The sequence below is a fragment of the Psammomys obesus genome, unplaced genomic scaffold, assembly GCF_907164565.1.
Source record: "Psammomys obesus unplaced genomic scaffold, mPsaObe1.curated_primary_1811, whole genome shotgun sequence".
NCBI lineage: Eukaryota > Metazoa > Chordata > Mammalia > Rodentia > Muridae > Psammomys > Psammomys obesus.
In genome coordinates, this window is record NW_026596225.1 from 2,961,295 (window position 1) to 2,972,917 (window position 11,623).

General features: G+C 60.4%; 2 protein-coding genes across 2 annotated transcripts; both read left to right on the forward strand.

Annotated features, from left to right (window-relative positions):
* Positions 1-966: 966 nt before the first annotated feature.
* Positions 967-8,656, forward strand: F12 (coagulation factor XII). The gene is made up of 13 exons (XM_055595855.1): positions 967-1,122; positions 1,465-1,522; positions 4,631-4,730; positions 4,907-4,977; positions 5,236-5,346; positions 5,430-5,561; positions 5,631-5,735; positions 5,850-6,015; positions 6,087-6,548; positions 6,773-6,909; positions 6,992-7,129; positions 8,007-8,155; positions 8,379-8,656. The coding sequence occupies exons 1-13, from the start codon at positions 1,066-1,068 to the stop codon at positions 8,544-8,546; spliced, it is 1,854 nt and encodes a 617-aa protein (XP_055451830.1). The 5' UTR covers positions 967-1,065; the 3' UTR covers positions 8,547-8,656.
* A 1,762-nt stretch (positions 8,657-10,418) lies between these two features.
* Positions 10,419-10,832, forward strand: Pfn3 (profilin 3). The gene has a single exon (XM_055595857.1). It carries the CDS (start codon positions 10,419-10,421, stop codon positions 10,830-10,832), a length of 414 nt encoding a protein of 137 aa, XP_055451832.1.
* Positions 10,833-11,623: the final 791 nt, after the last annotated feature.

An 11,623-nucleotide genomic window follows, 5' to 3' on the forward strand; every position in this document is an offset into this window, starting at 1 on the left:
CCAACTCATAGAGGCTCACCTGTCTCTGCCTCCTGGAACTAAAGGCATGCACTCCTGTGCCAGGCTCTGTGAGTATCCCTGAGGGGCCTGCCTAACCAGTGAGCCCTGAAAAGGGACCAGAATTTTGCTGGCCAAGCAGACACAAAGTGTGAAGCAGTTCAACACAGGGGCATTCTCTGATCCTCGCTCGACCTTATTATTTGGATTTTTAAAATTAACTTATGTCCAGTGTTTTGCCTTCATGTATGCCTGCTGTAAACCATGTGCATGCCTGGAGCCTGCAGCGGCCAGAAGAGGGCGTCCGAGTCCCTGGAATTGGAGTTAAGAGTTCTGAGCTGTCCCGTAGATGTGGGAATAGAACCTGGATGCTCTGGAACAGCTGGTGTCCTTAACTGCTGAGCCACTTCTTCCAGCCCTGACCGGCTTTAAATCAGAGGAAGCAGGTGGCCAGAAATGTGGGAGTCACAGTAACCTGTGGTTGATAGCCAAGAAGGAAGCAGGGACATCTGCCCTGCAGCCACATGGAAGTGATTTCTGACGGTACTTGGGAGGTGACCTCCCTTTAGAAGCTCCAGAGAACTCAGCCAGAAGCTCAGCTTCTTGACAGAAATGTTGTCTATGCAGCACCAAGTGTTTTACCCATGGGTCTGTGCGTCCATGAACGTTGTCTTAGGGGGAACTTGTCTTGAGTGCCCATAGTGTGGTAATTGGCTGCACGGCAACAGAAGGCAAACCCACTCCCTGAGAGCTGGTAAGTTTTGCAATTAGGGAGGTTTCTCGTCAGTCATCATCACCTCAACAGGACCTGGAACACTGTCCCAGAAAGACCGATATCCTACTGCTCAGGAAGGGGGAGGGCGAGAACCCAGCTCTTCATTATCCCATCAGCCAAGTCCCTGCTCACAAGGGTCCCACGTCACTGCTCTGCTGGGCTTTCCATGAGGCCTGGGCCACTCAGGCCCAAGAGAGAGCATGGCCAGTTTCCACCTCCAAGGCTTCTGAGACCTTTGCCCAGCTCTATTGATCTTCACCCATGGGCAGGCAGCGGGACAGTCAGTAGACGCCATGACGGCTCTGTTGCTCCTGGGGTCCCTGCTGCTGAGCCTGGACTGGACACTTTCGGTAAGGGCTGTGGACACTCGGAATGGACCCGGATGACACTGAGGGGGCTCTCTCCCAGCTTTGGCCTCTGCCTGTCACCTGCTAGTTCTGGCGACTGGGAGGATTTGTGTGGGGAAAGGCACAGTCACCCGGAAGGCCCAAAGGAACTGGTATCCTATGCTGGTGGATATGAGGACACAGGCTGGACACAGGCTACATCTGAGGAGGAGACAATGGGAAGAGGAAGGAGGGCCAAGTCTTGGAAGGAAATCCTATACTGTGGGGAGGTGGAAGGAGGCTGGGCCTAACAGAAGATGGAGGAGAGTAACGCTGTAGGTAACACTCCTGCCTCCTCTCCTGTAGGCTCCACCATGGAAAGGCATCAAGGAGTTCAAGCATGGAGCTGAAGAGCCCACTGTGGGTAAGTGACATGGCGCTTCTTCCTAACCTACCCAGTAGTGGGGTCGGTGAGTTTCAGCCTGCACGGTCTCCACCCAGCCTCAGGCCTCTGGAGCAGAGGAGGCATCCTGAGCAAAGCTATTCGGTTGGTATTTGACCTGAGTGCTGACAGATGAGAGCCAGGTGTGTCCAGAGGGCAGGGCTTCGGCTGGACTGGATGCCCGTCTGAAGGCCTGGCGGGGGCTCCAGCAGTGTGGGAGTTGGGGGTCTGCTACCGATGCCATCACCCCTGCATGCTCACCAGTCTCCCTTGGTTCCTCCATCCTCCTTCCTGTCAAGTAGCTGACAGCACCTCAGACCCACCCAGGGCCACAGACACCCCAAATGTCTCCAAACCCCAGCTTTCTCTCTCTGCCTCACTTTCCCTGTCTGTAAACCAAGTCGGGTAAGAGTGAGTCCCTCAGGGCTACTGGGAAGGGGAAATGGGTTACTGGTCCTTGTAAGCCAGTCCACCCCAAGGCCATGCCTAGGAAATGCCTTGAAAACCTCGGTTCTTACTCTAGGCTGTAGCCCACTGGCAGATTGCCCAGTGTGCACACAGCCCAGGGATTGATCTGTGACACCAAGGAAAGAAAAAACAAAACAAAACAAAACTAGCCAGGTGTGGTGGCGCACACCTGCTATCCTGGCATTTAGGGAGGCAGAGGCAGGCAGATCTCTGTGAGTTTGAGGCCAGCCTGGTCTACAGAGAGAGTCCAGGACAGCCAAGGCTACACAGAGAAACCCTGTCTCAAAAACAAAACAAAACAAAACTTAACTCTTAGTACATTTGACTTAGGTGAAGGGCTCCTACCACCCACCCCCACCCCAAACCCTGCCGTAGGCTTGTGAACCTGTGGGTTCAAACTGAAGCCTGTGGTGGAAGCCTGACACAGCATGACCTCCAGCCTTTGCCCTTCCCCTCACACAGCCAAACAGCCCCTTTCATCCTGGCCCAGCAGTGGTCACCTGTCTTAAAGGCCTAGGTTCCTTCTCCTTAGTACCCTGTTGCTACAATGCCACTAAAAACAAAATACCAACAAATGTTTTCGGAGGACACCTTAGGCTCTGGGCGTAGTGGCCCAGGCGTTGCCACTAACCTCCACAACGTTCCCCTGGCACAGACACTTCTTTTTCTTTTTTTTTTTTTTTTTAAGATTTATTTATTATTTATACAACATTCTGCCTGCACACCAGATCTTATTACAGATGGTTATGAGCCACCATGTGGTTGCTGGGAATTGAACTCAGGACCTTTGGAAGAACAGTGAGTGTTCTTAACCTCTGAGCCATCTCTCCAGCCCTCTTTTTCTTTTTGAGATATAATATAGTCACATTATTTCTTCCTTCTCTCTCCTCCCTCCAAATACTCCCATATCCCCAATGCAGTTATTTCTTATGATTAATTATACTCTACACAGCCACCATGAACATTAAATTCACAAATGTGTTAGGGTCTGAGCCTCTGGCTGGGACATCTCATCAGTTATTAACATGTAACCTTGTTTCATATGGATTCTGCTTAAGATGTGATGCTGACCTCATGGCCAATCCCACGGAATCGCTGTCCGCTTGTTCTCCCTCAAGTGCTGGGGACTGAGCCTGGAGCCTTGCACATGCTAGGCAAATGCTGGGCCACTGAGCTAAAACCCTAGCCCTCTTTAAAAATTGTGTGTGTGGGGGGCAGAGGGTAATGTTTAAGAGCTTCCTCCTCTCCTGTGCTGTGTGCTCTGGGCTGGCTTTCTCCTGTTGAGATGGTCTCCTCTCTCCTGTGCCGTGTACTCTGGGCTGGCTTTCTTCTGTTGAGATGATCTCCTCTCTCCTGTGCCGTGTGCTCTGGGCTGGCTTTCTTCTCCTGTTGAGATGGTCTCCTCTCTGCTGTGCCGTGTACTCTGGGCTAGCTTTCTTCTCCTGTTGAGATGGTCTCCTCTCTCCTGTGCTGTGTACTCTGGGCTGGCTTTCTTCTCCTGTTAAGATGGTCTCCTCTCTGCTGTGCTGTGTGCTCTGGGCTGGCTTTCTTCTCCTGTTGAGATGGTCTCCTCTCTGCTGTGCTGTGTGCTCTGGGCTGGCTGGGCTGTGAATATCCAGGTGATGCTCCTTCACTCACCACCCACCTTGCTGTAGGGCGTGCCAGGATCACAGGTGCTTGTCACTGCGTCTGGCTTTTTATGTGGGTTCCGGAGATCAAATTGGGTTTGTCAGGCCTGCCCAGTGAACACTTTTCCCCAGTAAGCCATCTTCCAGGGCCCCTGGCCCTCTTTTTGTTTTTATTTGAGACAGTTTCTCCAAATTTCCCAGCCTGCTTTGAACTCACTCTGTTGAACTAACAATTTTAAGCAGGCCTTGAACTTGCTGTCCTTCTGCCTTAGCCTCCTGAGCAGTTGGCCTCACAGGCATGTGCCAGCAGGGACCAGCTGCTTGAAATTGATTCTAATGAAAAGGTCACCCATGAAAAATGAGAAGTTCTCAGCCCAGGTCTCTGTGAATCTAAGGCTAGGACATTCAGAGCTATGTAAGAAAGAGACCTGTCTCAAAAAAGAATGAGAGAGAAACTTTAGCAGGACAATGGTGCCACTTGCCTTTAATCCCAGAGTCAGAGGCAGGTGGATCTCTGAGTTCAAGGCCAGCCTGGTCTACAGAGGACAGCCAGGGCTACACAGAAAAACCCTATCTTGAAGAGAGAGAGAGACAGAGAAATACGCAAACAAATATTCTTTTAATTAATTACATTTAAACATTTAATGCCTCTCTCGGTAGGGCCTCGAGCTCATAGAGACCCACTTGCCTCTGCCTCCTGAGTGCTGGGATTGAAGTCAACCGCCACCTCTGTCCCACTGACCTACTGACCCACATATTTTAACTGCAACTTTGTAACAAGCTCCTGGCTTTCAGGTTTGCTCAAGGTCTCCCAGCCCCCAGCGCTGGAGTCAGAAATCTATTCCAGCTGCCTGACTCTAAAGGCCAACTTTCTAGCAGGATGCCGCCTTAACTGAGAAGCCGTTCTTTGGAGGACTCTCCCTTTTCCCGCGGGCCGGGAGGTGGGGCTGGGCGGTTGGTCATGGGCCCTGTCAGAAGTGTGTTGTTCCCACAGTGTTCACTGTGGACGGGAAGCTCTGCCACTTCCCCTTCCAGCACCACCGCCGCCTGTACCACAAGTGCACCCACAAAGGCCGGCCCGGCCCCCGGCCCTGGTGAGATTTCCAGGAGCGGCTGGAGGAGGGCCTGGGTGAAAGGGTCCGCCTACCTGTCACCTGTCTTGGGGTTGTTTGGTCAAAGGCGTGTGTGCCGGGTGTGTGTGTGTGGTGGTGGGCCCTGAGGAGGGCTAGCCGGCCTCGGGCGATGCATGGAACCTCACCTGTTCCCCCAGGTGTGCTACCACCCCCAACTTTGATGAGGACCAGCAATGGGGGTACTGCTTGGAACCCAAGAAAGTGAAAGGTACTGCACGCTAACCCTGGGTGGCCCAAGGCTGTCGCCCGCCCCCTCCCCAGTCCCACCCACCTAGGCATGGTCAGACCCCACACACCCGGGAATCTGGGCCCAGCCGCTTCCCTTCTCCCACAGCATCCTTTAAAACTCAGGACAGTTCTGGGGAAAGAGCCCAGCATTTACACACACGCTTGAGGACTAGAAGCTTGGGTTCTGGGTCCCACGAGAAGCAGGTTTAGACTCCCTGTCCATTGGTGTCACTCGCAGACCACTGCAGCAAACACAGCCCCTGCCACAGAGGAGGGACATGTGTGAACACCCCCAACGGCCCGCGCTGTCTTTGCCCCAAACACCTCACCGGAAAGCATTGCCAGAGAGGTAAGGGGGGCCGCTTCCCAACGAGAGGTCCCGTGGAGCTCCGGAGCTTTGGCATGGTCTCACTCTTCTCCTTTTGCCCCCAGAAAAGTGCTTTGAGCCCCAGCTTCTCCAGTTCTTCCATGAGAATGAGATGTGGCTCAGGGCTGGGCCGGCGGAGGTGGCCAGGTGCCAGTGCAAGGGTCCCGAGGCCCACTGCAAGCCGCTGGCCAGTCAGGGTAAGGGCGTGGGGGGCCGTCCCCCGGGGGAGGCTGGGTGACAGCGGGCTCAGGCTGCTCCTCCCCCAGCCTGCACCACCAGCCCGTGCCTGAACGGGGGCAGCTGCGCGCAGGTGGAGGGCCGCCCACTGTGCCGGTGCCCTACGGGCTACGCCGGACCGTTTTGCGACATCGGTGAGTGGGAGCCCAGGGGGAAGGGCTGGCGGAGGCGGGTGAGGGAGAAGGGAAACGAGAACGGGGAGCCACCGACGGCGCGTCCGCTGACTGCGGGGAGCCCCCTCTCTCTAGACACCAAGGCGACCTGCTACGACGGCAGGGGCCTGGGCTACCGCGGCCGGGCTGGGGCCACGCTGTCGGGGGCGCCGTGCCTGCCGTGGCCCTCGGAGGCCACCTACCGGAACGTGACGGCGGAGCGAGCGCTGAGCTGGGGCCTGGGACAGCACGCCTTCTGCCGGTCCGCGGAGGGGCGGGCGGGCGGGCGGCTGCCCCGGGTCCCGCGCGCTGACGGCGCCCCTCCCGCTGCAGGAACCCCGACGGCGACGCGCGCCCCTGGTGCTACGTGTGGAGCGGCGACCGGCTGGGCTGGGACTACTGCGACCTCCCGCGGTGCGCGGCCCCGACGCCGGCGCCGCCCCTCGAGCGGCAGGACCTCCCGGCGCCCCGGCCCACGCCCCCGGCGCCGCCCGCGGCCGGCGAGCTGGACCCGGAGGCGGGGGAGGGGGCCCCGGGCGGCCCGAGGCAGGCGTCCCGGCTCAGCCGGCCTCTCCCCGCGGCCTCGCCCCTGCCTCACACCCGGCCCGGCCCAGCGGGCTGCGGGCAGCGGTCCCGCAAGCGGCTGTCGTCGCTCGGCCGCGTGGTGGGCGGCCTGGTGGCCCTGCCAGGGTCACACCCCTACATCGCTGCGCTGTACTGGGGCGAAAACTTCTGCGCCGGCAGCCTCATCGACCCCTGCTGGGTGCTCACGGCCGCCCACTGCCTGCAGAGCCGGCAAGCGCCGCCCTCGGGGACGCCTGGCACGCTCGCTCCTCCCACCCCAATCCCGCCGCCCCTCCCAGCTCCTCTCCGCCCGCTCCTCCCCCGCTCCTCCCTCCCCGTTCCTCCCAGCTCCTCCCCCGCTCCTCCCCATCTTCCCGCCCGCTCCTCCCTCCCCGCCCCGTCGGGCCACCCCCGGCGCCTCCCCGAGCACGCTGTCCGCCCCTCCCCGCCCGCAGGCCGGCGCCCGAGGAGCTGACGGTGGTGCTAGGTCAAGACCGCTGGAACCGGAGCTGCGAGGGGTGCCAGGCGCTGGCCGTGCGCTCCTACCGCCTGCACGAGGGCTTCTCCCCCGTCACCTACCAGCACGACCTGGGTGGGGTGGCCCTCGGGGGTGGGGGACGGCGGGGGGAGGAGGGCGGGACCCGCCTCCCCCGCTGACCTACCTCCCCCGGCAGCTCTGCTGCGGCTGCAGGGCAGCGCGGACGGCTGCGCCGTGCCGTCGCCTCACGTCCAGCCCGTGTGTCTGCCCGGCGGCGTGGCGCCCTCCGAGACGGCGCTCTGCGAGGTGGCCGGCTGGGGCCACCAGTTCGAGGGTAGGCACCACTGTGGGGCTGGCTGGGCCGTGGCCGTGCGCACTCTGGTGGCCCCTGCGAGCGTGGGGACACCTTCGCTGTTGCCTCCTGATGGGGCGCAGAACCAGGCGGGAAGGGCGTGGCTTGGCCCGCAGGGTGGCGGTTCGCCTCGGGGAAGCCACGCGGGGACTTGAGGCGACCACCGGCGGGAAGACATGGTCGGCTGCCTGCGTGTGCGTACGCGTGCATCTGTGCCTGGGGGAAGCCAGGCTGGGGCGCGGGTTGTGAGCCAGCGTGTGGGTGCTGGGAACCGAACCACGGTCCTCTGCGAGAACCGCGAGCGCCCCTAAGCTCCGAGCCACCCCTCCCCCTCAGCTTCCCAGATCTTCTCAGTGTAGCCCTGGCTGCCCAGGAACTATCCCTGTAGAGCAGGCCGGCCTCGAACTTACAGAGATCCGCCTGCCTCTGCCTCGCGAGTGCTGGGCGCCATCAAAGGCCGCTGCCCGGCTCAGCGCTCTCTCTTCCGGGCCCGGACGGCCCGGCCCGCTGAGGTTGGCAGCTCGCGCAGTGGCCGGGCCTGCTCACCTCGGTGATAGTCAGGACGAGGCCGACTTTCCGGCCGACCCCGTTGTCAGACTGCCAACAGAGACCCAGCGCAGGAGCACAGGGGCCCTTCTCCCGCGAGCCCTGGGCTCCAGAGCCGTAGCCGGGACTCTGTCCCCACGCTGGAGCCTGGGGGACTGTCTGGGGAGCCGGGCTCGGAGACCCCGCGCGGGGGAGGGCCGGGCCTCCTGTGCCGCCGCCGTTCCCGGCAGGCCGCCGTGCGCAGCCGCGCCACGGGGTCGGGACGCCGTGGGGCCGCGGGGACCTGAGCTCGGCCACGCCGGCTCTTTCGCAGGGGCGGAGGAGTACGCCACCTTCCTGCAGGAGGCGCAGGTGCCCTTCATCTCCGCCGAGCGCTGCTCCAGCTCCGCCGTGCATGGAGCCGCCATCCTGCCCGGGATGCTCTGCGCTGGCTTCCTGGAGGGAGGCACCGACGCCTGCCAGGTCGGCCCTGGGCTGGGGGCCTGGAGGGCTGGGGGCCCGGGGGCCTGGCGTCCTGGGGGTGCCGGAGGCCCGGGGGCCTGCGGTCCCGGGGCTGGGGACCTGGGGGCCTGGCTTCCTGGAGGGAGGCACCGACGCCTGCCAGGTCGGCCCTGGGCTGGGGGCCCGGGGGCCTGGGGGGCGCCTGTCAACCACGGGCCGACACCACGAGCTGCCTACCCCCCAGGGCGACTCCGGGGGTCCTCTGGTGTGTGAGGAGGGAGCTGCAGAGCCCCAGCTCACTCTGCGAGGCGTCGTCAGCTGGGGCTCGGGCTGCGGGGACCGCAACAAGCCCGGCGTCTACACTGATGTGGCCAGCTACCTGACCTGGATCCGAGAGCACACCGCTTCCTAGCCGGGGTTGATCTCTCCCGTGCGCCCCTGCGAGGGCAGGGTGGCCCACAGTGACGCCGGTGCCCGGGGGGCAAGGGGCACAGAAACTCAATAAAGTGCTTTGGAAACGGCCCTCAGAATGCTCTCCCGAAAGGCCTCATGGGAGCACAGCTCCCTCACCGCCTGGACAGGGGAGCTGGCCAGATGGCCGTGAGCGGCCTAGACTCCTGCCTGGGCCGCCACGTCTCCTCGGCCTTACTCTGTGCCAATGCGGGTGCGAGGTGGCCCTGGAGACCGCTCCTCAGTACTCCCTAATTCCGTGTCCATCTGATAACAGGCTCTCAGCCTAAACCATATTCTTCCGCGTCCCCCAGGGAGCTTTGGAGCCGCGGCTACCTGAGTCAGTGAGCTGGGATCTTCGGGGAAAGGCGGTTGTGAGTGTTTAAGACTGCAGGCGATTCTGTGTGGAGTGGACAGTGGCAGGTGCGCACGTGTGAGGCTGTCAGACCCGGCACCACCACTGGGGGTTTGTGAGGGTTTGTTGTTGAACTTTGAGCCTGGCACGGTGGTGCAAGCTGGTGGTCAGGGACGTCTGAGGCTGTATTCCGCACTACCCAAAAGTTGGGTAAGAGCCAGCAAGCCATAAGGCTTGTGGGACGCTTGCTAAAGTGAGTTGGTTTTTGTTTGTTTGTTTGTTTGTTTGTTTGTTTGGGTTTTGTCGAGACAGGTAGCTCTGGTTAGCCCTGGCCGTCCTGGAACTCACTTTGTGTCCAGGCTGGCCTCGAACTCACTGATCCGCCTGCCTCTTCCTCCCGAGCACCGAGCTCAAAGGTGTGCGCCATCACCGCCTGACTTTAAAGTGAGGTTGCTCTCCGTACAGGAGAGAAAACTGGCTGTCCGGACTAGCACCTTTCTCTTAAAAATGTCGTTCTACGAGCTGTCACCCATCTTCCCAGTGCTGAGACTGTAGGCGTGAATCATCACACCAGTTAGGCGGTGCTGGGCCTCAGTCCCAAAACTGTGCGCAATAGGCAGGCACCTTGTCAGTTTCGCGCTGCTGGTGGAGCTACAGTCCCAGCCCTTACACCCGCCTTGTTTCTGTGGGGGCTACTCCACCCCCCGTTTTTGGATACATCTTTTTTTTTTTCTTTGGATTTTCGAGACAGGGTTTCGCTGTGTAGCCCTGACTGTCCTGGATTTGCTTTGTAGACCAGGCTGCCCTGGAACTCAGAGATCCACCTGCCTCTGCCTCTCCAAGTGCTGGGATTAAAGGTGTTTGTCACTACACCCAGCTTTGAGTCTTTTTTTTAATAATTAAAAAGTTCTAATTTCAAGATCTTGTTGTGTATGTGTTTCTGTGCACATGAGTGCAGGTGCCCAAAGAGGCCAGAAGAGGGCATTGGTGAGCTTTTACCTGGGTGCTGGGACTTGAACTCTGGTCCTCTGTGAAGAGTTTGTGCTCTTCCAGACTTCTTTTGTTGTTTTGAATTTAAATTGTGTGTGTGTGTGTGTGTGTGTGTGTGTGTGTGTGTGTGTGAGAGAGAGAGAGAGAGAGAGAGAGAGAGAGAGAGAGAGAGGGAGAGCTTGCCTAGAAAAGCCAGAGTTGTCAGATCTCTCGGGAGTTGCAGGCTTTGCGTGCCGACAGAGGTGATGCGGGCACGGACCCCGGACCCCGAGTAAGAGCAGTAAGTGCCCTTTCTGAACAGGGGCCACTCCCCAGCCCTTCACCATCCTCCATTTCTCCGCCACTACTTTTAGAACCGCCCGCACGCTCTCCAGCTCGCTAGCTGTTCTGTGACGTCTGCCCGCGTCACAGCCCCCCTTCCCGGCGCTCTGGGCGCGCCCGCCACGCCTCTAGCGCCGCGCACGTTGTAGGGACGCACGCTGAGCGGAGATGGGTGACTGGAAGGGCTACATCAGTGCGGTGCTGCGGGATCAGCGCATCGACGACGTGGCCATCGTGGGCCACTCGGACAACCGCTGCGTGTGGGCGTCCCGGCCCGGGGGCCTGCTGGCCGCCATCTCCCCGCAGGAGGTGGGCGTGCTCACGGGGCCGGACCGCCACACCTTTCTGCAGACCGGCCTGAGCGTGGCGGGCCGCCGCTGCTGCGTTATCCGCGACCACCTGCTGGCCGAGGGCGACGGCGTCCTGGACGCGCGCACCAAGGGACTGGACGGACGCGCGATCTGCGTGGGCCACACGCCGCGGGCGCTCCTGGTGCTCATGGGTAGACGGGGCGTGCACGGAGGCGTCCTCAACAAGACAGTGCACGATCTGATTGGTGGGCTCCGGGAGCAGTGCTCCTAGCGGGGTAGCCGGCCGCCCACGGTGGTTGGGGAACCAGAATAAACCGTGAACGGGGCGCTGTGGACTCACCCTCTGCGCGCGTGTGAGGAGTGGCAGACAGGGAACCGGCCCCTGTGCCCCCTCCCGTGGTGGGCCCTGTGGAGGCCTCTGCCCCACAGCTATGGTAGCTCCTGGCGCCTGCTCGGGACCCCACACTGAGAACACTGGGGAGGTGAGTCCCCCCGCTCTACCGGGCTCTAGCCTTCTTTCTCAGAATTTTGCACACCTGAGGCACGGCAGTGGACGGGGTACCCCGCCTCCCCTCCCCGGCACACAGCAGCGAGGTCTGCAGGTGAGCGGCCCTCGGTACTGTTGGAGACTGGGGCTTAGGATACCCGTAGAAGGAACCCAGGCGCCCAAGTATCTTGTAGAAAATGACAGCGTTTGCACAGAATCGGACCCCGGTGTGTGAGCCCCAGCTGACACACTGAGCACACTGTAAAAGCCCCGTACGTAGTTACTGTGCTGCCAGGGGTGGACAATACTCTTTGCTTGCTTGCTTGTTTGAGACAGGGTTTCTCTGTGTGGCCCTGGCTGTCCTGGACTCACTGTGTAGACCAGGCTGACCTGGACCTTAGGGACCCACCAGCCTCTGCCTCCAGAGGCTGGGATTAGAGGCGTGCACCACCACTGGAACACTGATTTTAAAGCCCGTATATTATCAGCACAGGCGCAAGTTTCAGATCTTTTCCACCCACAGTTGTCAGCATCGGCCAGGGGACGGCCCACTGGATAGAGGGCGGGCGTGCTTC